Below are 26,633 nucleotides of genomic sequence, written 5' to 3' on the forward strand. Positions count from 1 at the left end.
GAGTAGTTTTTGACATGTGAAAATTATACGAAATTCAAATTTAAATGTCCATAGAAACAAAGTGTGATTTGCACACAGCCACTCTTGTTCATTTACATATTGTCCACGGTTGCATTTGTGCCACCCCAACGACAGAGTTAAGTAGCTGCAACAGAGATCCTGTGGCCTCAAATATTTACTATCTGGGTCTTTATAGAAAAAGTTTGCTGTCCCCTGCTTTAAACTATGTTCATATATATCATTGATAAATGAAAAAACTATATAATTATTTAAAAGGAAATAGAAAATGGAAAATTAAAGTTTGCTAATGGCTAGTTCTATTGGGAAATTGTATAGATATCACATGAAACTCAAAATTGAGAGAAAAATATTGGTGAAAAAATTAAAGGTAACCACTAGGAAAAGCCAGGTGCATAACATCAAAATAATCAAAGAGAGACATAAATGAAACTTGATTGATTCAAAAAAGAAAGGAAAGGAGGAAGATAAAGAAACAAGATATCAGGTTAAACCGAAAATATAAAATAGAATGTTAATGAGATGTGATTATCAATGGCTATATACCATATTCTTGAGGGGAAGACTCATTACTGTAAATGTCAGCCCTCTACATATTAACCTATAAATTCAATAAAATCCCAATTAAAAACCCAATGGGAATGTCTTATGAATCTCAAAATAGCTTACTTTAAGATTTATTTGGAAAAATGCAAAAAAAAAAGCTAAGAAATTTTTGAAATAAAATAATAAATATGGTCTTAAGACAATTGGCACCTGGCTGGCGTAGCTCAGTGGATGGAGCGCGGGCTGGGAACCAAAGTGTCCCAGGTTCGATTCCCAGCCAGGGTACATGCCTGGGTTGCAGGCCATAACCCCCAGCAACCACACATTGATGTTTCTCTCTCTCTCTCTATCTCTCTCCCTTCCCTCTCTAAAAATAAATAAATAAAATCTTAAAAAAAAAAAGACAACGGCTATTTGAAAAAATTAAGCTAATGTTTCCTGTTATTTATATGCAACAATAAAGTTGGGACAGAATAAAAAACTAATAATTAAGCTATAAAATTATTAGTAGGGCATAATAGGAATATTTTTATAATTTTGTGTGTAGAATATCTTTCTAAATGACTCAAACCAAAATGTCATGAAGCAAAGTTTTACATATTTTACTGCACAAAAGTGTTTTAAAACATTCTTATACAGAAAAAAAGCATAAAGTTAAGTTGTGGTTAAAACACTTGCTTTTTAAAAATGAAATATCTCAATATTTTAAAGCAACAAATTGAGAAAAAAGATTTTGCAATATCTCTAATAGGTGAAAGGCTATTCAACACAAAGAAGTCCTGCATATTAGAAAGCTAAAGAAAAATAACCCAATATAAAAACAGTAAGGGATAGCAACAAATCATTAAGAAAGGATGGACTACAAGTGGCAATAAACATATGATAAATGTGCAACTGCAAGAAAGTTGGGCAAATGTAAATCAAAACAGTAATTAACTATGATTTTCTCATCCATCAGAATGCCACACATTAAAAAGTCTAACAATATCCAGTGTGGAAGTAGGAGCACAGATAGGGGCAAGCCTTTTCTTGAGCAATCACAAGTATCAATGAAAAATTTTAATGAGCTAACCTTTAACCAAGCAAGAACATGAATGTCTAGCCACATTCAAGGACACTTAGGGCTGTCAGCAGCTCAGCAGTTTTGAAGATGTTTCCCAGTGGTTAAACTTAGGGTTTAGTGTTGTGGAGATGGTGCCGCTAAGAGCAAGGCTAATTCTTGGTAGACCATCTCAAAATCAGAGAGACTACAAGAAGCCTTTGTACAGATGGGGACTTTCATACAGAAAGTCAATGGGAGCCCCCTCAAGTCAGGCTCCCTGCAAAAGCTGCTGGCCAGCATTGGGCTAATGCCACCTAGACACTCACACAGGTCTCTCCTACAGAAGATACTATAAAGAAAGGTCAGCGCAGAGACACCATGGTGTCTCGAAACCTCAGTCCGCCTTCTGAGCTGAGAAGCTGAGCTTGGGAGCTGGGCTGCTATGGTCAATTGACATGTGAAAATTACAAGTGAAAATCACAATGATGTGAGGAGGGGTACTGGAAAATTGTAAAATTACTGCATAGCTTTCTTAATACTGGGATAAAATATGCAAAACAAACTTCATGGTTGTAACTATTTTTAAATATGTGATGCGGCAGCCACTTTACTACCTTCACCATGTTGTCAACCACCACAGCATCTAGTCCCAGAACTTTTTGATAACCCCGAAAGTAGATCCAGGATCATGTACACAAGGCAGTCCTCTTTGAATTAATAGCGTGAGAGAAAATATAAAGATATAAAATGATTTTAAATAATGTTGAATATGCAAATGAGAAATGCTCAAAATCCATTGAACTGGATGCATAGAGGGAGCCATGTGCGGAGGGAGCCACGCGCGGAGGGAGCCACACGCGGAGGGAGCCACACGCGGAGGGAGCCAATGTAGTGGTCACATAACTGGCCTCAGAGAACACTCGACGCCATTTTCTCTTTAGACGGTGAACAGGTTGCGGCTATGGCGGACGCTCCGGAGGTCCCTGCCGTTAGTGAAGAAGCCAAGCCTGATGCGGACACTTTGCAGGTGCTACGGGACCTGGCCAATCGTTTGCGCATCCACTCCATCAAGGCCACGTGCACCTCAAGCTCTGGGTGAGTTGCCTTCATCGAAGCCGAGTTGGCGCCAAGCAGCAGGCCGCTGTCATGAAGGGTTTGGGGTGAAGGGAAGCGTTGGAGCTGGGTGGGCTTGGTCATAGAGGCCCAATTTTGGATTACTGGGTCTTGAATTCTATCCTCAGACGCTGGCTAAGTGTGTCCACCGCTGGTTCACTTAGTGGCCCCTCACCCATCGCTGCCTTGCTGGTGGTCCCTGGTACCAACGTAGGCGCGTGAGCTAGCAGGGGACGGAGAACGCAGTCCCAGGCATCTGATCAGGCTAAGGTGGAATGGGAGAGCCCCACGTTTTCTGTTTAAGTGGTTGCCTTCAACGCCAGGGTCCCCAAACCCGGGCATGAGAATGTAAGGAAATCTAGCTCTGACTGGTTTGGTTCAGTTGGTTGGACGGCATTCCACAAAGCGAAAGGTCCCTGGTAAGATTCCTGGTCATGGCGCATGCTTATGTTGTGGGTCCTGTCCTCAGTTGGGGCACATATGAGGCGCAACTAAGCAACGTTTTTCTCTCACTTGATGTTTTTCTCCCTCTCTCTCCCCACATCCCTTTTCTCTAAAAAAAAATAAGTAAAATCTTTTAAGAACGAAATAAAAACCTAAAAGGGGGCTATTGGATCTGCTAGTATTTTGTTAAGGTTATTTACATCAGTAGTCATAAGAGATGTTAGAAGTTTTCTTGTGTTTTTCTGGCTTCAGTGTAAGGACAATGCTCACTCCAGAATAAGTTTCAAAGTGTTTCCCTTCAGTTTTTTTTAGAGCAGCAGTTCTCAACCGTTTTGGCATCAGGGGCCATTTTCTCGGAAGGCGGGAAGGAGGGGGAGGGGGAGGGGAAACAGGAAGTGGAGCTTCAGCGGTTTTGCCAACAAGCGGAAGTTTTGCTGGCTCAACCGCCGCTTACCTCCTGCTATGCGACCTGGTTCTTAATAGGCCACGGTCTGGTACCATCCGTGGCTGGAGGGTTGGGGACTCCTGTTTTAGAAGATTTTGAGGATTAATGTTTATATCAGGTCCAGTTTTTCTTTGAAAGGGGAGTTTTTAACTACTGATTTAATCTCCTTGTTATGGGTTTACTCCGATTTTCTGTTTTTTCATGAGTCCGTTTTGGGTGTTTCTAGAAATTCCTTCCAGGTTAGCCCATTTATTTTTTCATTATATTTTATTGTTTATGTTATTACAGTTCCAGTTTTTTACCTTTTCCTCCCCTACTCGGGCAGTCTACACACTGTTGTGCATGTCCATGGGTGATGCATATAGTTCTTCGGTTAATCCCTTCAACTTTCTCCATTCTCACAGCTGTTAGTCTATTCCATATTTCTAGGCTTCTGATTCTATTAATATTTGGCTTATTTGTTTTGTTTGTTAAATTGCACATAAAAAGCAAGATCATATAGTATTTGTCTTTCACTGACTGGTTTATTTCATTTAGCCTAATAGTCTACAGGTCCATCAATGTTGTCATAAAAAGTTCCTTTTTTTTTACCATGGAGTAATATTCCATTGTGTAAGCAGGGGTGTCCAACCTGTGGCTCGTGACATGCAGCCCAAAATGGTTGTGAATGTGGCCCAACACATAATCGTGAATTTACTTAAAACATCCTTGGTACTTATTTATCTTATGACTGGAAGTTTGTATTTTTTGACCATCTACCTCCAATTTCCTCTCCCCCAACCCCCACCATTAGTAGCCACAAATGTTATGATCTGTTTTTTATGAGTTTGTTTTTAGATTCCACATATAAGTGAGATTACATAGTATTTGCCTTTCTACATCTGATTTATTTCACTTAGCATGATGTCCTCAAGGTCCATCCATGTTATCACAAATGGTAAAATCTCCTTTATAACAGCTAAATAATAGTCCATTGTATGTATCTACCACATCATCTTTATCCATTCTGTGAACATTTAAGTTGTTTCCATGTCTTAGCTGTTGTAAATAATGCTGCTATGAACATAAGGGTGTCGTTATCTCTTTGACATAGTGTTTTCATTTCCTTTGGATATATTCCCAGAAGTGGAATGGCTGGATCATATGGTAGTTCTGTTTTTAATTTTTTGAAGGTCCTCTATAGTGGCTGCACAGAATCACATTCCCACTAACAGTGAACAAGAGTTCTCTTTTCCCTACATCCTCACCAACACCTATCTCTTGTCTGTCTTTATGATAACCATTCTAACATAATAGGAGGTGATATCTCATTGTGGGTTTGATTTGCATTTATTTTATGATTAGTAATGTACCTCCTTTTCTTGTACCTGTTGGCCATTTGAATAACTTTGGGAAAATGTCTATTCACATCCTTTGACCATTTTAATTGGAATATTTGGGGGGGTGCTATTGAGTTGTATGAGTTCTTCCTATATTTTAGATATTAACCCCTTACCAGATAAGCAACTATGTTTTTCATATGCCAGGTTGTGTTTTTCTTTTTTCTTTTGATGGTTTCCTTTTCTTTGCATAAACTTTTTAGTTTGGTGTATTTTTATTAATTTCTTATTTTGTTCATTGAACTTTAGGTGTCACATCCGAAAGCTCATTACCAAGATCTATGTCAAAGAGCCTTTTTTCTATGTTTTTTCAAAGATTTTATTCATTTGCTTTTGGAGAGAGGGGAAGGGGGAGATACATCAAGCAGTTGCCTTTCACACACCTCCAACTGAGGACCTGGCCTGCAACTCAGGCATGTGCCCTGACTGAATCAACCCAGCAACCTTTCAGTTGATAGGCTGGCACTCAGTCCACTGAACCACACCAGCCAGGGCTCTTCTGTGTTTTATTCTAAGAGTTTATTGCTTTCTGGTCTTACCTGTAACTCTTAATCCATTTCAAGTTAATTTCTGTGGGTGTTGTAATATAAGGGTACAGTTTCATTTTTTTTTAACACGTGAATATCCAATTTTCTCAGCACCCTTTGTTGAAGATACTGTCCTTTCTCCATTGAGTTCTTGGTTCCTGTGTCAAATACTAGTTGACCATATATGCATGAGTTTATTTCTGCTTCATGGCATTTCTGACTAGTGATAATTCAGATAAATTTAAACAAGTGGAAGAATGCCCAAGTGCTTATGGAATCACCAGGTAAACTTGCCCCCAGTACACAGGGACTCCATTGAGAGAAGGGGACTGGTGTTGGAGGTCTCTCTCTCCACAGGGGGAAAAGTTGTGAGGTTCCTGGGCCTTAAGGCATTCTTAAAAGCTTTGATGTTGGGAGGCAGTGGTGCTGTATCCCTTTCCTTTGACTGGATTCTTCCAGGGCTGGGAGTAATGACTGCTGCCAGTCTGCAAAGACCATGTGCTGAAAAGCCTCTCCATGTACTGTGTCCCTGGAGAGTCACTTGTGAGAAATGACCTGTGCTGTGTCTGTCTTTCAGCCACCCTACATCATGTAGCAGTGCTGCTGAGATCATGTCTGTGCTGTTATTCCACGTCATGAGATATAAAGAGGAGGACCCGGAGAACCCAAACAACGACCGCTTTATCCTCTGTAAAGTAAGCAAGCATGGGAGCCCAGGGCCTGCTCAGATGCTCACTTAAACTCATTTTTAAAGCCACCATGTGGCAACAAGGCCTGAAATGGGCTCTGTTTATCTTTTTGGTTCTCCTTTCTTTGCCTTATGTCATAGTCCATTTGGGCTGCTATAATGAAATACCAAAGACTGGGTGACTTATAGACAATAGAATATCACAGTTGTGGGGGCTGGAAGTCAAAGGTCAAGTCACCATCATGGTCATGTTCTGGTGAGGGGCCCTGTACCTGGTCACGGACTTCTAATTGTATCCTCACATGGAGGGCCTTTTTTATAAGGACACTAATCCCACTTTTGAAGGTTCTGCTCTTGTGACCCAATCACCCCCCAAAGACCCCCACCTCCTAATACTATCACCTCAAGCATTAGGTTTTGAATATAGGGATTTGGGAGGGGGGGAAACAAACAGACCATAGTACCTCGTAAAGCTCTAAAAGGTGTTCTAGTGAGGAGTGTGTGGTAGGAAGGATGACTTGTGGTGACTGGCCTTCCTTTCCTTTGGTGTGCCCTACTTCATACCACCTAGCAGTAAAGCCCCCCTTGGCAGAGTCATGCTGCTCCCATCCTCTGTCACCTCGATAGAGGTGGGCAACATTAGTGAATCCAGCTTTCTGAGCTGGAGGAAAATTGAGTTGGATTTGGAGGGTCATTCTACTCCGTCCATTTCTTTTCCATTTCTCTGTAGTTCTGACTTGACACCAATGGGGGACTTTCTCATTAGACTAGGTATAGTACCAGGTACCTCATTACATTGGGGAATGGGAAAGAAAGGGAATATTAAAAACAAGGTCTATCTAGTAAGAATGTGTAACTCTTCGATGCTAGTCTGAAAGTTTGCTGCATCCTGAGCAAATCATTTAAAATTTAACTGATAGAGCACCATGAACAAACAAACCCCAGATCTGGGCAGCGAAAGTAGTTTAAAAACAAAAGTCAGAATATGGGCTTGGCTGAAGTATCTTGGGTTGTAGTTATGACTCTGTCTTGGTATCTGAAACATAATCTCAAATGAGGTTTGGCAAAAGGTAAACAAAATGTGTGAGTGTGCATAGAAAGATTAAGAGATGCTGCAGAAGTGGTCTATTAGTAATAGATGGTGAATCTAGGTGAAGAGAATATGGGACATGATTGTACTAGTCTTAAAATGTTCCTATAAGCTTAAACTTACTTTACAATAAAAATCAAATAAATGTAGGTGTACAAACAGTATGAGTATTTAGATCTCTGGTTTAGTAAAAGAAAAGGTGCCTAGACTATCCCATATCCACTGCTGTCCTGTCAAATAATCAGAGTCACTGGCCTTAGAGGGATAAAGAGGCTTTCTGGCATTCAGTAGCAGCCTGGGCACTGTTCAGTTGACAAACTTTGTATTCATCAGATTTAATCAGAAAAAAATGAAAGAGAGGAAATACACAGAAGTGTAATCCATCTTGGCTTTGGCTGGGAATGGAGTAAATGGACTCCAGTACAAGCAGAGGAACCAGGATCTTCACAATCAGTGCTCCTGCAATGCGCGTGTCTAACACAGACAAGCACAACTGCTAAAACCTGGCAGTGTCACTGACTGAGGTGCCTGGATTCCCTTACTCAGGGTGCTGAAGGCTTGGAAAGGGAGGCTTACAATGCCCCCATCCCCCATCCAGGCCTTTGTTTTTGTTTTGTCAGCTCTTTTGTTTTCTCCAGCCAAGCAGGCCTGGAAAGTAACCAAAAGGCCCTTCTGTAAACTTGTTCTTGAGGCACACTTTATGCTGGAACAAAGATGAGAACACAGAAGAGAAGTATTTCTTTTCTGGGTGTCCATAACTCCTTGTATGCATCTTTATTTTAGCTGTTGGTACCATCAGTTGTGGCTCCCTCCACAGCATAAGGGTTCTTGAAGAAGAGAAGGGAACCCATGTGGTGACACTTCTGCCATGCCAGCATTGTGTTCTTGCCCCACCAACCTTCTCAATCAATCCTACAGCCTCCTGCCCCCCTAGGAGGGCTCTCATCTCCATCATACCCATAAAGCATTGAAGTAGTTTTCACTTGTCCCTGTTTTAAAGCCAGGGAGAAACAGGGTTGGTCTAAGTCGGGGGTGTCAAACTTATTTTTACCAGGAGCCACATCATCCTTGTGGTTGCCTTTAAAGGGCCAAATGTAATTTCGACTCCTTGAAGTTAAGGAGTAATTACACTTACACAGTCCTAAAATTATATTCGGCTCTTGAAGGCAACCCCAAGGCTGATGTGGCCCCAGTGAAAATGAGTTTGACACCCCTGGTCTAAGTGCATACCCCAGGCTGGGTCCAACGGCATGCGAGACAACTGGGAGCCAGGGCTCGTTACAGGAGTAAGATATAGGAGCCATGAGGAAAAGGATGGAGCTAGAGATGACATCAGGAGAAACTTCAGTGGGACAATTCTGTGGGGATAGAGATGCAAAATGCAGAGGAAGTCTCTGGGGTCATAGAGCATGTGGAGAAAGCTAGTAGTAGGGTAGAGTGGGAAGGGAGAGGGACCTGAGACTAAGAAGCACCCCTCTATGGTAGTGACAACACACCAACCTCTGCTTGATTGGAGCTGACATTTAAATGCAGGAGGGAGCAGACAAGAAACACATGTAATAGATAGCTGGCATGTCAGATGGAGCTGAGCATCCTGAATCCAATGGAAGTGGAGGGGTAGGGGGCACTAGTTGAAAAAGATGGTCCAAGAAGGCCTTGATGCTGCCATTCGAGCAGAATTTTGGAAGGGGTGAGGGAGTCAGCTATGCACTTGTTTAGGCATAAGCACTGAGCACTTGGGGAAGAGAGAGCTGCAAGTGCTAAGACCCTCAGGTAGGCATGTGCCCAGTGTGTTGTGTGTTCAAGGGGCAGCAAAGAGGCCAGGGAACCCCGGGTGGTGGGAGGGAGAATAGGAAGTGAGGGGGTGCCAGAGTGGACAGGCCAGTGCAAGAACTTGGGTTCTACTTGGCACAAGATGGCAAGACCTTGGTCATTTTTTTTGGCAGAGAGTAATGCGCAGACTTAGGGTTTTAACAGGCTACCCTGGCAGTTGTGTTGAGAATGGCTATGGAGGAGCAGGGAGGCCACAAGTTCTTGCTTAGGTTTTCAGCTCTGCTCTTGAGCTCTGTTTAGGCTGCAGAGTGGAGGAAAAGCCTCCCAAGCTATGTTCCCAAAGCCTGACACGTGTCAATGTGTCAATTATCTATGGTTTCCCTGTCTTTGTGATCTGTGACTTGCGGTGCATATGGGTGTAGTGAAGAAGAAGTCACCCCACAGGGTGGAAGGGGCCATTCTGAGGAGTAGCCTGTGCTCAGTACCAGAAGTTGGCCTGATATTCAACTTCCTGATACCTGTGTCCTGCAGCTGCAGATAGGTTCATTTGATAGCCTCTCTTACAGCAACTGGCATTTTTTGATATGGCAATCGGATGGTACGGACAAGGATTGGGCACTGCATGCGGCATGGCATATACTGGCAAATACTTTGACAAGGCCAGGTAAGTTGCATACCCAGAAACCACTTGACTGTCCCCATGTCACCCCCAGCACTTTGGCCCTATTTATGGCTTATTAGTTGGGAAGATAGTGATTATTTGAAAGTTCAGATTACCAAGTATTCAAGCAGTATAGAAATTGTGTTTCTGGAACCTATCTAGAATCTTTGGTTGGGTTCTAAGAGCTGCCTGCAGTACAGAAACCAGTTTATTAGGACTCTAGTCTTTCCTAAGAAAGACATCTTCCTGTTCTCCCTGTCTCAGTGAGTTTTACTAGAGAGTGAACAGATGGCACATTTGCCTTTGCATTGGGAACCCCTAAATATTAATAGTCAAAGGTTTCTTTTTTGGAGCAGTTCCACCTTTCTGAAGACGGGCACACACCCAGCTGCTACTGAAAAGGGAGCAAGGCAATGGCAAGGCACTGGGGGTTGTTGGGCAGGTTGTATTGGTAGTATGCATGTTCTCCTTCTGTGACTCCTCTGTACACCTAAGTCCAGAACCCCTCAGTCCCTGGTTCCAGCCCAGGTGGCCCCTCTACAGGCACTTCATGCTTCCTGTACTGTTCAGACAGCTGCCCCGCTCCATTTCCCATAAGCCCGTTAACATTTTTTATTTCTTATTATTGCCTCTGTTAGTCTCTATGCTGCATTTTTGTGGGGTCTGGGTTACATTTTATTGGTATAAATGTTCCATGTTTCTACTGTGGAGGAGTTCACCATTTCCAACAGAACATATGCTCCTGAAGTAGAATGTTTTGATTGTCAGTAAATTTGTAAGGTCACAGGTAGGTGGTAGTGCAAGAAACTATATATGTAAGTGATTGGGTGTTTAAGGGAGCTGCTTTCTTCCCATTCCCTCTTATTGGTTGTTCAGAGAAGTGGCAGAAGAGTCTAGAAAAAGCCTTTACAACTAGAATGAGTATAAACTAGCCAAAGGTAAAATCCATTTGTGGGGCCCAAGCTTTTATTTATTTGTTTGTTTGTTTGTTTATTTTTAGAGATAGTGGAAGGGAGAAAGAAAGAGAGGGAGAGAAACATCAATGTGCAAGGGAAACATTGATGGGTTGCCTCTTATAAGTCCCCAACTGGGGACCTGGTCCACAACCCAGGCATGTGTACTGACTGGGAATGGAACTGGCGACCTTTTGGTTCACAGGCTGACTCAATCCACTGAGCCACACCAGCCAGGGCAGATCCAAGTTTTTAAAGCTGTGTTTCCTCAGATGTTGAGTTTGGACAGGGTGAACAAGGAAAATAGTCTTAACTTGATCTGAAGCGGCTGCCTCAGTCTGTTCCTTTGTTTCTCTCAGTGAAATATATTTGCTTGAGTGGCCATGAAGAGATCTGAGCAGGGTCTTAAACTTCTTTTGACTTCTCCCAGCTACCGGGTGTTCTGCCTCTTGAGAGACCGTGAGTCTTGGGAAGGCTCCGTCTGGGAGGCATTGGCCTTTGCTTCCCACTACAGTCTGGATAATCTCATAGCCATCTTCGATGTGAACCGCCTGGGCCGCAGTGGCGTCTTGCCCATTGAGAACTGCATAGACATCTATCAGAAGCGCTGTGAAGCCTTTGGGTAACTGTCCTGTTTTATGTTACCTCTGTCTCCCCCATCGCCCCTCCACCTTGTAACCTGGCCTTCTCTTCCGTTGACAGGTGGAATACTTATGTGGTGGATGGCCGTGATGTTGAGACACTGTGTGCAGTATTCTGGCAGGCAACTCAAGTGAAGGACAAGCCCACTGCTGTAATTGCCAAGACCTTCAAGGGCCGGGGCATGCCAAGTAAACAAGTGTTTCTTTTCTGCTTGGGGTTATTAAAAACATTTCTCTGCACAAAAGACAAGTCAGGAGACTCTGGCTGGCCAGGCAGACAACTGACTTAGTGCACAGTGACTATGCCTGAAATAATGTGCTGTTCCTTGACTTTTATAGATAGTGTGTCTGGTTAGGGTGGGAGGGGAAGCCCAGATCCCCAGCAAGTGATCGGTGATTTTCTGCCTACACGAGGGAGTGGGTAGGAGGGTAGTCTTGCCACTTAGAGGACTGGCAGGGAACGATCTCCATGGGAGTGCAGAGAGAGGAGGTGCTGCTGTGTGCGTGAGCAGATATGTAAATAAGGGTGAACACACACAGGCATACGCATGCTTGCCTGTGTCCAAAGTATCAGGGAAAACACAGGCAACTAGTAAAGTGGTGCCTCCAGGAAAGGTAGCTGTGGAATTGAGGGCTTAGGGAAGGAAGGTGTTTTGAAAATCCTCTTGCAGATTTCAGAACTGACACCTGGAGTTGTCCATCTCAAGTATAAATAGTTGCAAAGGGTGTGATTCCTGGTATGTTTTAATACAGAGATTTTAGAATAAAACTGTTCTAAGACTTCTCAAAGTACAGTCTTACTCTGGTATCCTGAGTTCAGGAAATGACCACTTGACTGATTTGCTTCTGGCAGAAACCTGGGTACTGTCCTTGCCTCTTCCCCTCCCTTATATGCTCCCTATACCCCTACCCAGTTCACCATCAATTCTGATTTCTGCCCTTGAAGTATATCTCAAATCTGTTCAGTCTTCTCCCTCTCTTCTACCCAGGCCCCTGCCATCTCTCTCTAACTGCTGTTTACACAAGCCAGTCCCCACAGGGCTACTGTGGTGATCTTTCTACAACACAGGTCTGATCATTCACCTCCCCCACTCCAGCCCTTCAGTAGCTTCCCATCTTGCTTTGGACAAAACTCAGAACTCTTTGTACCCATGGGATCCTCCATGGTCTGCCCTACCTATCTCTCCAGCCTCATTTCCCTCATTCTCCCCTCCAGTCACTAGCACATGGACCAGTGGCCCCTTCAAGAGCCTCTGGGCCTTTGTCCAGACTGTTTATCTAAGAGTATGATACCATCTCAGACTATGCCAGATTTTTACTCCTATGAGTCCTTGGCTGACATCATTGATATCAGGATATCAACAGGTGCTTGTGAAGTATTTTATGGAATGAATATCTTTTATTCCTTTGCAGGCATTGAGGATGCAGAAAGTTGGCATGGAAGGCCAATGCCAACAGAAAGAGCAGATGCGATTATCAAACTAATTGAGAGCCAGATAGAGACCAACAGACATCTCGAACCAAAACCCCCTGTTGAAGACTCGCCTCAAGTCAACATCACAGACATACAGATGACTTCTCCACCTGCTTACCAAGTTGGTGAAAAGGTAAGCAAGGTTTGTTTTCTTCTTTTCTTACTAAATCCACAGGACTCCTCACTTACTCTGATCTCCATGGATGAATCAATTATTAGATGGTGTAACATTTAAAGGTTATGAGCAATGAAGATGGGTTTACCTTTTATTATTTCTGATTTTTATTATTTGATTTCAAACTTAATTTACATCTGAATTTTTTTCAGTCACTTGCTACCTGTTGGTGTCCAGTGCTGTGTAGCTTTTGCTTGCTTCCTAAACTCAGTTTGTGGTTTAGCCGTCTACTGTGCATGACAATTCTGCCTGCTCTAAGGATGGGGGCCTGGCTGGGCTGATCTTTTGAACTTACTCCCTGGATTACACATGGAAGCAGGCTAATTCATCAAAGACCAATTCTTCAAAAAAGAAAACAAATTAGGCATGAAACCCTGAACATAAGATCTTCTCATTTTTTATCATTTTTATATCCTACTTTCTTGTATAATTACATCAGACCCAAAACAGGTGCAGTCTTTGGGATTTAAGGAAACAAGGTGATGAGCCTGGAAGGAAGAAAACTTTTTCTGACCTTTATTTTCCTTATTTATTTGGGGACATTCTGAGTGTTGCTTGTGTTTCCTTGGCCTGGTAATATGGGTTTAAAATGAATTGACTACTCAAGAAATTAGAAAACAGATGAAAAATCAGAAAAAGGAGTTAATAAGGAAAAAGCACATATTAACAAAGGACACTTTGACAATATGTGACAACACTTGAACTGTTCACACCCCTCAAACTCAGAGGAATTTGTCCTACAGAAACATCTGTGCAAGTGTACAGATACATCTATCAGAATAAATGTTGATTGCACCATTGGTTATGATGATAAAATTGGAAATGACCCAGCAAAAAGCTAAGGATAGCCCTGGCTGGTGTGGATGGATGAGTGGATTGAACGCCAGCCTGCAAACCAAAGGGTTGCTGGTTTGATTCCCTGTCAGGGCACATGCCTGGGTTGTAAGGCCAGGTCCCCAGCAGGGGGCATGCAAGAAGCAACCACACATTGTCGTTTCTCTCTCTCTCTCCCTCCCTTCCCCTCTCAAAAAATAAAATCTTTTTTAAAAGAAAGCTAAGAACTCACCCAAATTATTATTAAAGTTTTTAAAGTTGCAAAGTAACATACAATATAATTCTATTTTTGTAAAGAAAATGTTGAAAGGGAGCAGCATGTATTAGTAAAGGACATTTAAAAGTTTAAAGATAATGACACCAAATTTAAGCGTGTTTTTTTTTTTTTCCTGGAAAGTGGAATTAAGGGAACTTTCCATTTTTTAAAAGAAGTATGTAAGCCTGGCTGGCGTAGCTCAGTGGATTGAGTGCGGGCTGCGAACCAAAGTGTCGCAGGTTCAATTCCCAGTCAGGGCATATGCCTGGGTTGCAGGCCATGGCCCCCAGCAACCGCACATTAACATTAATGTTTCTCTCTCTCTCTCTCTCTCTCTCTCTCTCTCTCTCTCTCTCTCTCTCCCTCCCTCCCCCCCTCTCTCTCCCTCTCTCTCCCCCTCCCCCTCTCCCTCCCTCCCTTCCCTCTCTAAAAATAAATAAACAAATCTTTAAAAAAAAAGAAGTATGTATATTTTTTGAATAATATGAAAAATTAAAGCAGGCCAGTTCAGAAAAAATTAATGAATTAAAAGACAAGCATTAATACACAAATCTAAGAGTTGCCTCTGTGAATTACTGATACAGTAGAGAAGCCATTAGCTAGGTCTACTTAAAAGATAACATAAATGTATAAAATTAGTCATTAGATGAGATAACCATAGATGCAGAAAACATTCAAAAAATTATGAGAAAACTATATAATGCTATAGTAATTGACATGAAAACCTGTTTAAAAAAGGGACAATTTTTTAGGAATACATAAAATACCAAAATTGTCTTAAAAAGATACAAAACACTTTAGATCAACGGCCGTAGGAAAAAATGAGAAAACTGTCTTAAGAGTTATACCTCCAAACTGCCAGTCAGCTCACCAAGTTACAAGAATGATTTATTTTTAACCTTAAAGGAATGAGTCATTCTGGGCTATTTCAAACCTTCTTGAATATGGTGAAAGACAAACGTATCTATCATTCCAATTCATTTGTGAAGACAAAATGTGATAAAGCTATATTAGAGACCAACTTCATTTATGACTGTTAATGTAAAAATTCTAAATAAAACAGTCACTAATCCCAACTCCATTAGTACATTAAAAGAAGTATAAGCAAATTAGTAATTAGGGTGATTTCATCAATATTAGGGAGGGGCAAATTACTGTTTTGATGCATGGGAGACAAAAGCAGTTCGAAAATTCATTTTTTTAACCTCTTATAAAACAAAGTAGGACTGGTGAAATACTTCAGTTTGATTCTCAATCTAGCTATCTTAAACCTGGAGTCCTCTTCATAGCTAATGGCAAAAACATCTTGTTAACCTGGCAGAGAAGTCAGCTCCAGTTTGGAAGTGGTAGTCATGTAAATGGAATCATGTGAATTTTGTGTATGGTTTATTTCATTTAGCACAATATTTTCAAGGTTCATCCATGTTGTGGCATGTACAGTTCTCCATTTTATGGATATATCATACATTTTTATTTATCCATTCATCTATTAATGGATATTTGGGTTGTTTGTCTTTTGACTGTTGTGAATCATGCTATTGTGGACATTTGTATACAAGTTTTATATAGATGTAGTTTTCTCTTGCATATATATCTAGGAGTAGAATTGCTTGGTCACATGGTAATTCTATGTTTAACATTTTGAGGAAACGCCAAATCTTGTTTTAATAGAAATAATGTTGTAAAGATGTCAGTTCTCCTCTAAACTCATAAATTCAGTCCAATCTCAAACATAATCTAATGGAATTCTTTATTTTTGGTATCAGTATTCTGAAGTTCTATATTTTCATTTTTGCAGTGAGTATTATCAGTTTGATAGCTGAAAAGTTAGAGGCATTTACATTTTGGTAAATTTGAATTTTTAAATCAACTACACAAATGGTACAGAAGAATAAATGTATTTTTGAAAAATTGATACAAGTAAGCCAAATATGGATTCAAGATTGGCTAGCAATCCATTTTTATGATCCTAAAAGAGATTATTGGTGAATCACAAATTTGCCTTCTTCATTTAGATAGATGACAATTTGCAATTCTACAAAATTTCACCTTCTAAATCCATTCTAAGAAACTCTGCTGTTTGACTTTTCCAGGTAGCTACTCGTAAAGCATGTGGTTTGGCTCTGGCTAAGCTGGGCCATGCAAATGAGAGAGTCATTGTGCTGGATGGTGACACCAAGAACTCGACCTTCTCTGAGATGTTCAAGAAGGAGCATGCTGAGCGCTTCATCGAGTGTTTTATTGCCGAGCAAAACATGGTATATATTCTATAAGTGCCCTTCTTGGGTCTTCTCATTGATTAACAATGGCTCACTGGACACAGGAAGCCCAGCCTACCTTGTAGTTTTCCTTTTCATTTATAAAAGCAAAGGCACTGGAGAAAAAAATGTCCTCAGGGAAACAAGTAGAGAGTAGCTGGGCAGAGTCTGAGGGGTGGCTTCCAGAATTGCTAGGAGGAGCATGGTAGACTGCCTAGCACCCTGTCCTAGTAGGTGGTAACCATTTGACTCCAGGGCTCCATCCTGAGCTCCCTACTAGCTCTAGGTAGCCTTGCTCTTTTTGCCCAGCTCACAACCAAGCAATTCTACAACCACACAGAGACCAGTAGGTTGAGAGAGCTACAATGGACTGATTTCTGTCTCTTCACTGTACTGCAGGACCTAATATACCCTAGATACTCAAATGTTGTGCTAATTGCAGCCTCGAGAATGCCAGTAGAGCTGTGGTCTTGGATAAAGCTGTACTGCTTATCTATGCTTCATCTCTCCCTGGAGTGATGATAATGCAGGGAGTCTCTTTTGCTTGTGCACGCACCTCCACACCCCACTTCTCAAAGAAAGAAAGGAGTTAATGCCAATAAACACCTTGACTTCTAAAGCTCTGTGGCAGTACAGAGGACAGTGTACACCTGTCTTCATAGTTCAGAGGCAAAAAACAGCACTGGCTGGAAAACTATAGGCCAGCAGGTTTCATGTGACCACCAGAGGTATTTTATTTAGAACAAGTAGTACTTACAAATTTTTGAAGTAGTTGCCAGCTTTTAAAGATCAGATTTTATATACAGTATTAATTTCTGGGTTCTCTTGAATAATGGGAGAATCTGGCAACACTGGGATGGCATTCCCTCAGTCAGCTAGAGCCATTTAGATGGGACATGTCCCCTAACCCTTTTCTCAGCCTGCTCATTCACTCATGGTGCTTCCTGGGCCCTGTCAGTGTTGGAATTTCAGGCTCCTGTTCAGTAAAGTAGGTCATCACGATTGTAAGAATATTCACATTTTTCTATGAGTCTCATTAAGCTATTTCCAGTTGGAAAAAATGCAATCTGTAATTTTCTGAATTAAGCCTCCTATCAAAACTTTGCTCCCCAACTCATTGATGATCCCTTCAGTCATCAATCATATACTCTGTACCTACTGATGGGTTCTTAAAGTTGGAAGAAAACTAGTAAAGAAGAAGCCAGCAGGTAATATTCAGTGCCCAGGTTAAACAGATAGCTAGTGAGAATGTGACTAGCACCAGTCAGGGATAGCCTCTTGGAAGAGCTGACATTTAAGCTGAGACTTAAGTGACAAGGAGACAGCCATGCACAGATATGGAGTGTGGCATTCCCAGCATTGGGCACAGCTATCTCTGTAGCAGGCCCAAATTTGAGATGTTTGGGGAGCAGGAAAAAAGGCAAAGAGGTGTGCACCATCCAGCAGGGGCAGGAGCAACAGCATCCATTGGGGGAGGGGGGTTGTCTCATGGAATGCTTCTGAGAAGTCAAATGCAGTGCAAACAGATCAGGCAAACTCTTGCATTTGGCACCTTCAGAGTCCCTCATAGGGATGACAGGCTAGCCAAAGGAGGCCAGGGAGGGACAGTGTGAGAAGTTGGAGAACATAGATGAAGGGCAGGCAGTCTGTGGAGGGGAAGGAAAAGGTGGAGGTGGGAGAGTGAAGATGGAAGATAGCGGCAAATACTCAAATGGTGAGCGAACCCAAGAGAAAGGGAAAAATTGACTGAATACAGGAGGGAGGGGATAATTGCACAGAGATACCCTTGAGAAAATAAGAGAAGATTCAGCGTGGTGAGTGGGCCTTAGGTAGGTGCAGGGCCACCATGTCTCCTAGCAGCATAGTTGGAGAGGCCAGTTGGGGCAGATGGGAGAACCTCCATTGTTCACCTCTCATTCCCCAGGAGGTGTAAGGTGAGGCTACTATATGAGGGGGATGGGAAAAAGGTGTGCAGAAGGTTTGGGAAGAGGAGGACAGGAAGGAGACCCATGAGGAATGGGGGGTGGTCATAGGTGTCCCAAGCTTTTCCTTTTTGTATTTGAGGAACCAGGTCAGTTCCTATGATTTCTGGCAGTGCTCAGGGGACACTGGGTTTGCCAGGTTTGGGGTTTCCCTGAGTATGTGCCTGGGGTGGGTGGGGTGAGGCAGGGAGGTGTGCAGAGCAGGGTTGTTACCCTGGGAACCATGCACTATACCCTGGATTAGAGGAAAGGGGGACAGTTAGGGGTCATGGGGGCCATGTTCAGGAGTGTTCTGATTCACCTTCTTGGTATTACAGGTGAACGTGGCACTGGGGTGCGCCATCCGTGGTCGGACCATTGCTTTTGTTAGTACCTTCGCTGCCTTTTTGTCCCGAGCATTTAATCAGATCCGGATGGGAGCCATCTTTGAAAGCAACATCAATATTGTTGGGTCCCACTGCGGGATATCTGTTGGTATGAGTTCTCAGTGCCATCTTCTCCATAGCCTTTCTACTTTACAGAGAAAGATTAATATCTGAACAACTGAATCTCCAGTGTACATAGGGTTTCACAATGTTTGATTGTAACCACTTTTTTTAAAACCATATTGTGCTTTACGAGTTCTAGATTCTTTGGGTAACTTTTGACTAGCCTCTTGATATTACTGTAAAATGTCCACTTTTGCAGTCATTGAGAAATAATAATCTGTTCTGAGTTCTTACATGTCAAGCTACATACTGGGTATGAGTGGGACCATCCCAGCATTACAGAATCCCTTTCTGCTCTTGGTCATGGGCACAGGAAAGTGAGGAACACAGCCTGCAGGACTTTGCCTGGGTGGAGCAGCCTGGTGGGATGGAATGGGAAGCTTTGAGAACCCTGCCACTGGGGAGTGAGGCTGAGGAAAACATCACTCTTGGGGTATTAACCTGGCAGGACAAGTTGGTGGAAACAACTGGAAATACGAAATCTAGGAAGAGGGTTGAAATACAGTGTACATTAGCAGTGGATAGAAAATAAGGGTGAATCTGAAAAAGTCTGAAGAAAGATGTCATGTTGCTGAGAGATGGAGGGGCCCAAAATTGCCTGGGAAACATCGAGGAGTCAGGGTCATGAGTGACAGATACGAGGACTTGGGAAAGATGGAGATGACTGATGTGCCTGTGGTGGGGCAGGAACCCCAGGTAGATGTGACAGCTCACCTTTGCTGCTTAGAATGCTGGAGGGGAGGGCTAGAAGTGAGCAATTGGGAATCATCTCTGGGACTCCCTGGGAGAACTACACTAGCTAAGAAGTCTCTGGATGGGCCGGATACACGGGGAGAGCAAAGTGAGAGGAGAGTAGAGTGAATAACATTTCAGGGCTGGCCTGGGCAGAGAGCCTGGGAATTGGGGGTCTCTGCCTGAAGCTGGGTCGAGTGAAATTTTCAAAATAATCAGCTAAGTGGAGAAGTGGCTCTGGGTCTAACCCAGAGGAACTAGGTGTTCTGAGGTTGAACAGTTATCCCAGGCAAGGCAGTGTGCACAGTGACAGTCCCCTTCCTAGCTAGAAGACGTAGGCTACCATGGTGTACATTGGGCTTTCTCTTTTTACACCATTTCAGGCCAGAAACTCTGTTTCCAAACAAACCCTAAGGCCCACTTAATTACAATAGCGCCCCAAGGGTGCCCCCAAGGTATATTATATTCAGCTACCTTAAAGGCCTTAAGAAGTTAATAAGAACACTTCAATCTATAAAAACCCCAGTCCCTTGATGGAGAAGATAAAAGAGTAGAGAAGGAAGAACAGAGCCTGAGAGGACCCTCATAAGGAGAAAGGGGACAGGGACCGACTTGATGGGCCAAATCGGCCACCTGTGCTCAAGGAGAAGAGCATCAAGTTACCTTGGACAGCAGTAGCAGTGACCAAGTACCAGAGGTTGGCAAAGGTCAAAGGACAGCGGTATGCGGCCTGTGGGCCACATGCGGTGCAGGATGAATATGAGTGCAGCCGAACACAAAATTGTAAATTTATGTAAAACCTGTTTTGTTTTGTTTTTGTCATCATTTTTCATCAGTGATTGTGTATTTAATGTGTGGTACAAGACGACAACTTCCACTGTGGCCCAGAGATGCCAAAAGGTTGGGACACCCCTAGTCAAGACCAAAAAGGGACCACTGTTTGCTGATCTGGAAGGTCAATTAGCTGAACCTGGGGTGTCACAGTAATGTCTCAAGGGAGATAGATGTGTGGCAACTTATTACAAGTCATTATATTGGCATAAGAATTGGATGGTTTTTGTAGGACTCTGCTACAGTTGTGCCCCTCACCCCCACTTCGTGGCCATAGGAGCTGTTGTTTATCGAGCAGAGGACAATGTCCTGGCTTCTTGGTCTTGCTCATGTTTTTGTTGGGCTGTGGCTTTGTTTTCTCAGGTGAAGATGGTGCCTCCCAGATGGCACTGGAGGACTTGGCCATGTTCCGAGCCATTCCCAACTGCACCATTTTCTATCCAAGTGACGCCATCTCTACAGAGCATGCTGTGTTCCTGGCGGCCAATACCAAGGTATTTTTAGGGGACACTGGTTCAGACTGAAAATGCTTCTGAGCTCTGCTACTGGTTTGGTACTGATGGTTGGATTTTTCTGTTATTTTTTCTCAGCATAAAGGTAATAGATTTGGTTGTAGGATTCCTTTTAAAAATACAACCATTACCCAATAAAGGTGATAGAAGCACATAAAACAAGAACACAGTCCAAGACAAATAGTGCAGAGGGATGCTGACCCACCACCTCATGGGCCCAGATTGGCCAGGACTCAGCCAGAAGAGGGAGTCTGGGACTCTGAGGCAGGGAACTTCTGGCAGGGCTGAAGGAATTGGCTCCAGCAGTGAGCTGTCAGGTGCTGGCCTTAGACATGCCCCATGCCACCACCTTGTGATATCCAGAAGGCTGGTGAGTGGCTGGTGGGACTCCATTGCACACAAACCCCAGGATCACTCATTAACAGTGCAGAAGGGCAAGAGTATGGTGTCTGCCCCACTTGCCCCTCCTGAAATCTCTCATAAGGACATCAGATGAACACAACATAATTCCTGCCCAGGATCCGGCTGCAGGGGCATCTAGAGGATGTAATCTTCACCTTTCCAATCACTGCAACTATCTGTCAGCAGGCTCTCCCCACCACCCAGCCCTGCACCTGCCCACGCCCCTACGTAGGTGACTCCGGGCAGTTGGGGTAGATAGTGGAAGTTCTGTTCTAAGCATTTGCAATGTGTTAAAGATGTGTTTCTTTGACCTTTTTTAAACCCGTGTGGGCTCACACTCTTGTTCTGTACACTATATCTTGGAAGTTGTTTTATGCCTGTGCCTACACAGAGTGATCTCATGTGAGCTGGAGGATTTCATTTCTAGGAAGTTCAAAAAAGGCAAAGTAGAGCTGTGGTGACCAATTAAGAAGAGAGATTTCAACTTGGGTAGGCAGAATGACAGGACAGGCACAAAAGAACTTTCTGGGCAGATGAATGCAATATGGACTCAGGTATTGGTTATGCAGTGTGTACCTTTGTCAGAATTTATGGAGTGCTCCACTGAGGTAAAATTTACCTCAATAAACACTGAATATCCCAGCTGGTGTGGCTCAGTGGATTGAGCATTGGCCTGTGAACCATAGGGTCGCCAGTTTGATTACCAGTCAGGACACATGCCTGGGTCAGTCTAGGTTCCTGGTTGGGGGCGTGTGAGAGGCAACTGATCTAGGTTTCTTTTGCACATCAATGTTTCTCTCCCTCCCTTCCTTCTCCTCTCTCTAAAAATAAATGAACAAAATCTTTAAAAAAAAAACACTAAATAGGATTGATTTATAACATGAGAATGAACAGAAGTTAAGTTTCTAAATTAATAGTTTATGATGTATGATTTATATGTTTCATAAATTGAATACTTTAGACATTTGACTGTTTATTTATACTTCTGTATATGGCCCTGGGTGGTATAGCTCAGTGGATTGAAGGGGGGCTGCGAATCAAAGGGTCACCAGTTCGATTTCTAGTCAGGGCACATGCCTGGGTTGCAGGCCAGGTGCCCAGTAGGGGCCATATGAGAGGCAACCACACATTGATGTTTCTCTCTCTCTCTTTCTCCCACCCTTCCCTTCTCTCTAAAAATAAGTAAATAAATTTTTAAAAAAAGAATAGTTGCATACACACACACACACACACACACACACACACACACAACTTCTGTGTATGTGTTCAAGTTGATAGAAATGTATTTATCTTCTCACTGGGAAAATACTGAGTCATTTTATATTTCAGTGTTTAAGGTATTTCTAAGGTTGAAGCATTACAAGCTATTGTGGGAAAAATGAACTATTTAGCATTGTGTTGTTTGTGACCTTTCTATTCAATATGAACCAGTGCTCCTGCCCTGGATTTATGTTCTGTGGAGACAGGTCAGTTTGTATCTGAGAAAGCTTTTTTAAATCAGTGAATGTGACAGTGTGGAAAGCTTGCCACGGAGGGCATCCACCAGGGTCCTGCATAAGCTTTTGCCTGGCTCGGTGGTAACCCGACCAGGTGATACCTGACCAGTTTGCCAGTAGTTGTAAGTGCTTATCCCTTGATTCAAAATGTATGCTTTATTTTAGTAAAAGGAGCTGTTCAGTTCTCCTCCTCCCCACTGTTTTTTTTAAAGGTTTATTAGTTAGAAATTGAGTTTGACTTTCTAATAGTTCTGCTTTTTGTTTATACCCTAGGGGATATGCTACATTCGAACCAACCGCCCAGAAACTGATGTTATTTACACCCCACAAGACAATTTTGGGATTGGACAAGCCAAGGTAAGGGCTTAAGTTCTCCCGTGTCCTCTTGTATCATTTCACACGCACAGAACTATTCTAAAGCTAGAACTAGGTATCTGCACAATCAAGGCTTTATCTTTTTTGTATTCTAGCCTGTAGAAAAACATTTGTGACCTTTGCCTGCTTTTCCTCCAGAAGGAACATTCTACTGATATCAGGCAGAACTGAACTTTTCTCCTTTCCAAATGGAGACTCTCTCGCTATTAAGTTTTCAAAGATAAGCAGTACAACTTGAAGGTACTTGTATTGCTTGGCTATAGCTTATCACAGCCTCAAGCTAAACAGAATAATAGAATCCATTTCAAAGGAATCATAGATCTGTGAGGTTCCAATTTGGCATATTCAGAGCCAGGGGAAAAAAGGGAACATGAACCATCTTGCTGCCAGCCATTGTGTGGCCCTGAGATGGGCTTTGCACATTGAATGTGGCCTCACCTGTAGGCCTTTTGTTCAAGGGTAGCATTCTGTGCACTTGCTATCTCTTGCATTCTCACAAAAGCCCTAGAAGCACAGATTGTTAGCAGCCCTGTATTTCAGACAAGGATCAGAGAAGGTGTGCTTTGCTCAGGGTTCACGGTAAGCAGCAAGAGATTATACTGCATAGGAAAGTGTTATGCCCTGCTCTTATCATACGACTTTTTAGGAAGTCATTAATGCTCTTCTTTTAACAAATGTGTATCTTTAGAAGGGGGAAGGAGAAGGAGAGAGAAACATCAATGTTCTAGAGAAAGATCAATTGGTTGCCTCTCGCATGCCCCAACTGGGGATCTAGCTTGCAACCCAGGCATGTGCCCTGACTAGGAATCAGACTGGCAACCTTCCAGCTGTACATAGACCACACAACTCGCTTCTGACCCTCTCTGCCTTTCAGATCCAAGTTTGATACCCACCTTCTTTGTTACAAAGAGTCATTTTGTATGTATTCTGTAATAACTTAGTAATTTGGCACTGAAACCACGAAGAAAGGTACATGAATTTGTAATACATATGAAGAGGGGGTTAATCAAAAAGCATGTTGCCATGTGTTGATTTAGACTTTTTCGTAGTGAATTATTAAGGAGTGAAGTTGGTAGGATGAGGGAAGAGTGATGTAGTGATGTCTTTTGCTTTGAGGTGCGCTCTGACCATAGTAACCACATTTTTGTTTGGCGGGTGCAATACCAGGTCATTCGCCACAATGTCAATGACAAGGTTACAGTTATTGGAGCTGGAGTCACTCTGCATGAAGTCCTAGCAGCTGCTGCTGATCTTTCCAAAGAAGGTCAGGAGTTTTTATTTTTTTAAGGTTTTATTTATTTTTAGATAGGGGAAGGGAGGGAGAGAGGGAGAGAAACGTCAGTGTATGGTTGCCTCTCGAGTGCCGCCTACTGGGGACCTGGCCCACAACCCAGGCATATGCCCTGACAGGAATTGAACCAGCGACCTTTTTGGTTCACAGGCCTGCACTCAGTGCACTGAGCCACCCCAGCCAGGGGAGGTTTTTTCCCCCTAAATGTTGAAGTTTCAGCTGGGGAGAAGTAGGACTTGGGGGCTGCCTCTTGTGCCCTGATTGGTCTTTTTATTCTAAGTCTGCTGCTTCATATACCAAGCTTGTTATTGCTGTTCTCCAGATATTTCTGTCCGTGTCATCGACCTATTTACCATTAAGCCCCTGGATGCTGCCACCATCATCTCCAATGCAAAATGCACAGGTGGCCGAATTATCACAGTGGAGGATCACCACCCGGAAGGTATGTCTTTTTCAAAGTCTGCTTTGGCAGGATGTGTTTGTGTTTTCCTTGATGGAAGGCACCCTGTGCTCCTGGCCATCATCTCCAAATTACCCAACCACTTATCCAACAACTTTTATTACTGCTTTTTGCAAGTGTATTAGCTTAGGGGCGTCTCGTCCACCTACACTGACTCCCTAAGTGTGGGCCCATGCCCATACTCATCTGTGTGTCTTCAGCACAATGCCTGGTCCTGGGTGGCTCAGTGACAGCACAAAGGAATGTCTAACTCGGTTTTGGCATTGTAAACAGGGAGGGTTCATGAAGAGCTTCACAGTTGCTCTTGAATTTTGAATGACTAATAGTTTCCATTCCTGCCCCCCCACCCCGAAATGGGAAGAGTGTCTTGCAATCAGAGAACATAGCAAATGTAGAAAAAGTATGTATCAGAGAAAGGAGGCTGGGCAGTGTTTGGCCTGGGAACGTTAGGTGGGGCAGGTAAGGGGCCTCAAGGGTATGCCTGAGATCCACAGAGTCTCTGGAAGCACTCCCAGTGCCTTCATGGCTGAGATTTTTTACAGGAAAGGGCACCCTCAGGACCCTCGAGGACAGAGGACACAGGTCAGGGGTGGAGAACCCCAGGCCTCCTCTCTCCCTCAATCCCATGAGGGGCCTGCCAGGTACTCTCCCTCTTCAACAGTGAAAAATGTGTCACTGCAGACCCAGGGAATCAACCCATCTGAGACCCAGCGCCCCAGGTTTTATTGGGGGCTGGTCACATGGGCCCCCTGTGCCATACCAAATGCCCCACTCCCAAAGGAGAGCAGGTGCTCCACGTAAACCACCCTATTGTGCAAACAGTCCAGGCACAGGGACCACCATTATCAGTAGGGAAATTGTCACGTTGACCCAGGGGACGTGCACCAGCTCACTGCCCATGTGCCCGCCACCTGAGGGCCAACATTGCAAGTGGCCCTTCTGAAGCTGGTCACCTCAGGTCTGCCAGTTGCTCTTTTATTTACAGTTCATTTGTTACCTTTAATTGTTTTTGGGTTCCTGAGCTCCACAGTCCCCTGTATCTGTGAAGCCCTAGTTGAGAGAGCCCCTACTGTAGGTGGGGCTGTGAGCAATTTGGAAACCTGCAATTTAGAATGAGAATTCTTCTGGCTAGTCAGGGAGTGACTGCTTCCATGAATCAGTACTAATGAAAAGTCTTTTTCTCTGAGAACCAGCAAATTCAAAGCCCTGTATGTCATGGGGCATTAAGGCTGACTAGCTGCTTCCAAAGCAGAGCCTAACATCCCTTGCTTCCCCCAGGTGGCATCGGGGAGGCTGTCTGTGCAGCTGTTTCCATGGAGCCTGACATCCTGGTTCACCGCCTGGCAGTGCAAGGAGTGCCTCGGAGTGGGAAGTCCAGTGAATTGCTGGATATGTTTGGAATTAGTACCAAACACATTATAGAGGCCGTGAGAAATATTTTAACAAACTAAAATAGCTGTTGGCTTCGATCTTAAAATACTAGTTCTACATTTATGCTTGTTGACAAACATTCATTTTAATCTATACTGTTTGTTCTTAGTTCTTTTAAAAAGCAAAGCAAATTAACTACCTTCATAAGTAAAGAAAATGTGAGCTCTGGGCCATGCAGCACTATCATACCATGCCGCACATTGCCATCCCAGGTCAGGAATTAAAGTGCTGCCATCCTACCTGCAGCTTCCTGGGTACCGTGTGACTGTGGATGTCCTGGAATTTCATCTCCTCTCTTAGGGTATGTGGAGCAGCA

The 26,633-nt window shown here is 43.2% G+C and overlaps 1 protein-coding gene across 1 annotated transcript; it reads left to right on the forward strand.

Annotated features, from left to right (window-relative positions):
• The first annotated feature begins 6,110 nt into the window (after positions 1–6,110).
• On the forward strand, positions 6,111–26,337 carry TKTL1 (transketolase like 1). The gene is made up of 12 exons (XM_045845486.1): positions 6,111–6,209; positions 9,632–9,729; positions 11,110–11,301; positions 11,382–11,509; positions 12,734–12,927; positions 16,153–16,317; positions 18,617–18,773; positions 20,714–20,844; positions 23,034–23,117; positions 24,303–24,399; positions 24,749–24,868; positions 26,165–26,337. Exons 1-12 carry the CDS (start codon positions 6,126–6,128, stop codon positions 26,335–26,337), a joined length of 1,623 nt encoding a protein of 540 aa, XP_045701442.1. The 5' UTR covers positions 6,111–6,125.
• The last annotated feature ends 296 nt before the right edge of the window (positions 26,338–26,633 follow it).

The sequence above is a fragment of the Phyllostomus hastatus genome, unplaced genomic scaffold, assembly GCF_019186645.2.
Source record: "Phyllostomus hastatus isolate PE091 unplaced genomic scaffold, TTU_PhHast_1.1 phas_contig_471, whole genome shotgun sequence".
Classification (NCBI taxonomy): domain Eukaryota; kingdom Metazoa; phylum Chordata; class Mammalia; order Chiroptera; family Phyllostomidae; genus Phyllostomus; species Phyllostomus hastatus.